Source organism: Anarrhichthys ocellatus, unplaced genomic scaffold (genome assembly GCF_004355925.1).
Source record: "Anarrhichthys ocellatus isolate YVR2014 unplaced genomic scaffold, GSC_Weel_1.0 scaffold5249, whole genome shotgun sequence".
Taxonomy (NCBI): domain Eukaryota; kingdom Metazoa; phylum Chordata; class Actinopteri; order Perciformes; family Anarhichadidae; genus Anarrhichthys; species Anarrhichthys ocellatus.
The window spans coordinates 1-3,411 of NW_022285223.1; the positions used below are offsets into that span (position 1 = coordinate 1).

The 3,411-nt window shown below is 47.3% G+C and overlaps 1 protein-coding gene across 1 annotated transcript; it reads left to right on the plus strand.

Annotated features, from left to right (window-relative positions):
• Positions 1–58: 58 nt before the first annotated feature.
• On the plus strand, positions 59–3,198 carry LOC116379807 (ataxin-2-like protein). The gene is made up of 7 exons (XM_031841776.1): positions 59–210; positions 329–495; positions 968–1,100; positions 1,377–1,489; positions 1,571–1,753; positions 2,172–2,334; positions 2,782–3,198. The coding sequence occupies exons 1-7, from the start codon at positions 156–158 to the stop codon at positions 2,838–2,840; spliced, it is 873 nt and encodes a 290-aa protein (XP_031697636.1). The 5' UTR covers positions 59–155; the 3' UTR covers positions 2,841–3,198.
• Positions 3,199–3,411: the final 213 nt, after the last annotated feature.

A 3,411-nucleotide genomic window follows, 5' to 3' on the forward strand; every position in this document is an offset into this window, starting at 1 on the left:
CTGTGTGTGTGTGTGTGTGTGTGACTGTGTGTGTGTGTGTGTGAGAGACTGTGTGTGTGTGTGTGTGTGTGTGAGACTGTGTGTGTGTGTGTGTGTGTGTGTGTGTGTGTGTGTTAACACATCTCTACCTCTTGTCTCCTCCTCAGGCTCCTCAGATGTATCAGTACACCATGTCGACTGTCAACCAGGGCAAATACCCCAGAGCCAAAGGTACACGCGCACAAAGCCCCAAAGCATTATGGGAACTGCAGTTCATATCGGTATTCTTTACCGTCACCATGAATCTCAGGCGGTGGGACGGTGATCATGATGTGTGGTTCTGTTTCAGGCCCGGTGGTGGGACAGCGTCCGGAGCACCACGCCTCCCAGGCCTCCTCCATGATCTCAGCCGCAGCCTCGGCAGCAGGACCCCCGTTGGTGGCCTCGCCGTACCCCCAGTCCTACCTGCAGTACGGCCAGGTGATCCAGGCCCTGCCCCCCCACTACCACGGACAGGTATTTAAGCTCACAGCAGCCTATCTGGGCTCATGGCTCCTGACAAAAGAAGCAGCTGTTACAGTCCAATCACGTCAGGACCCCTCACAGCTATGTGGTGACCCTCTGGAGGGACCCGACCACCTATGTTGAGACCCACCGGACTGAACCGTCTGTAGAGATGTTAAAGTAGCTCCGCCTGCAGCAGCTTCAGCACCAGCATTGATGCTTCAATGAGACACAGAAATACTGACGTTACCTCTTAGATCAAACTAAACCTCCAGACAATGAAATATTCTAAAAGTACGAAGTCAGACTTCTGTTCTGTGTTTGTTACATTATAACTTCTGTTTGTTACATTATAACTTCTGTTTGTTACATTATAACTTCTGTTTGTTACATTATAACTTCTGTTTGTTACATTATAACTTAACTTCTGTTTTATTAAATCTGTGTCAGTAAAGCTCTCCTCCGTCTCTGCTGTTGTTTCCAGCCGGTCTACTCGATGCTTCAGGGAGGAGCCAGGATGTTGACCTCGGGGGCCCCTCCTCAGCAGATGGGTCCTCCGGGCCCCCAGTACCCCGGCCAGGCTGAGGGCCCCCAGGGGCCACAACAGGCTATGTATGGTAAGCAGGATTCAGTTTTTTATTATTCCTTTTTTTTAATGAAAGGCACAACAGGATTTAAATGAATCAGATGGTTGAATTTATTTATTATAGTTTAGTTTAGCAAGACGTGAATAAAATATAGTTCAACAATTTACTGAAGAAGTGAAACGATTATAATTGCAGATCTTTCAGTGTGAAACATTTGGGATGATGTTGAGTCAATGAAACATGAGATCGATGTGTTTAAACCTTCACATGTGAGTCAGTGTTGATGAACGTTTGTTCCTCTTTCAGCTCAGTCGTTCTCTCACCATGCGGGCGCCCTCCATCACCCTCAGCCCTCCAGCACCCCGACTGGGAACCAGCCCCCCCCCCAGCACAGCGCTCCCAGTCCAGGACACAATCAGGTAACAGTGAGTCACATGAGGGCTCTTATGAGATGTCATGATGTGGAGCCTTTCATTGTTAATCTTTGTCTCTCCTCTCAGTCGAGTCAGGCGGGTCCTCAGCCTCAGTCCATGTTCCACACTGGAGGTCTGCAGGCCCCGACCCCTCCCAACCTGCAGCCGGGCCACAGCTCCCCCCAGGCCTCGTACGCCATGCAGGGGTACAGCCTCCCCGGCCACCAGCCTCTGCCCCACGGCTTCCCCTCCATCAGCCAGCTCACACAGGTGAATAATGAGCATCAGGCCACTTCAGCTGCCTCTGAACCACAACAACACGTTTTCCTTAAACAATCGCTAGTCGTTATCGTCTGTAGTTTTCCTCTTTCTGACGGTCCTTGAACACATTATGATGACTGATGTCATCATAACTGTTGTTCTGCACTAAAGACGTGTTCTAGTTCTACTTCTAGTCATCATGGTTCTGTTCATAGAGGAGCAGGACTTTTATTCTGAAGAGAAATGTGACTTTGTGTTCAGAGGTTCATGCATCAGTACTAATAATCCATAAACAGCAGATGTAATAGGAACACATTGTAGGGCTTTGAAAGCAGAGTTGTACTTGTCGTAGAGTATTTTCACAGTACTTTTACTGCAGTAAAGAATGCGGAGACTTCTCACACGCCGTGCTGTTTATCCTCTGCAGGCTCACGTCACAGGAGGCATATCAGGACCGCACCACTCGGCGGGTCACGGCCTGCCGCCCGTCATGCTGCACTACGTCTCTCCTCAGCAGGGCGGGGGCTCCAACCCCCAACACGGCCCCCAGCAGGGGGCCCCGCAACACTTCTACATCGGACACCCACAAGGTAGAGCTCATCACTGGACACATACTCTGGTCCTCTGGTCCTGTATGTCCCCTACTACTGCGTCAACACATGTGTATACAAGTACTAAAGACAATATACTGTATACAAGTACTAAAGACAATACTGCCATCGACAGACAATATACTGTGACTTCTGTGACACGCTATAAGTTAACTTTTTATGACACGCTGTACGGTGACTTTTTACGACGCGCTACACGGTGACTTTTTACGATGCGCTACACGGTGACTTCTTACGACGCGCTATTTATTCGGTGACTCTTTCATCACAATTCGTAGCATACCATGTTGTAAAACATAAGTTGTATAACAGTCTTCTTGAAAGTGCTGGTACAGTACGTTATAAATGTCTGAATAATATTCTTAAGTTCAGAAAGTGGTTGAGTAGATTTCTTCTAAACGTGTCTGCATGTGTTTCGTCCTCCAGCTCTTCAGGTCCAGGCTCACCCCACCCAGCAGCTGTCCTTCCACCCCTCTGCAAACTGAACCCTCACATCCGGCCTCAGGAGTGAAGATGAGCATTGCTGTGTGACGACACCCCGCCCCTTTAAAATAATTAAACGTGAATAAATGATAATAATCTTCAAACAAGTCGTAACATTCCCGCCTCATGACGTGAAACTAATGCATCCTCATTCTGACCCACAGCATCTTTAGGCAGGAAGAGGTTTCTGTATTTTAAAGTGTAAATAGAGTGTTTTCACAGTGAAGCTGGACGGCAGACGTTAAACGTTGGAAACTTCAAGACTGAAGACGGTGGAAACAGTTTTTCTTCTCGTCCCCCCTCTTTTGTCCTTTTACAGACGAAACCAGTTCATTAATAATAAAACCACTGAATTAAAAACAAATGTCCTCCGAGGGTTTCTGTTTGAACACATGAACTTTATGGAACATATGAGCGCGACACGATCTGATGTCTGAAGACGAATAGTGTGTCATAAGTAACCACAAAGAAGTCAGTATAGTACATGATTAAAGTCATAAAGTCAGAGACTAATCATAACACAATATGTTTGACAGGATACAGTAGATTCTGTATTCATGAAGTACTGGCGTA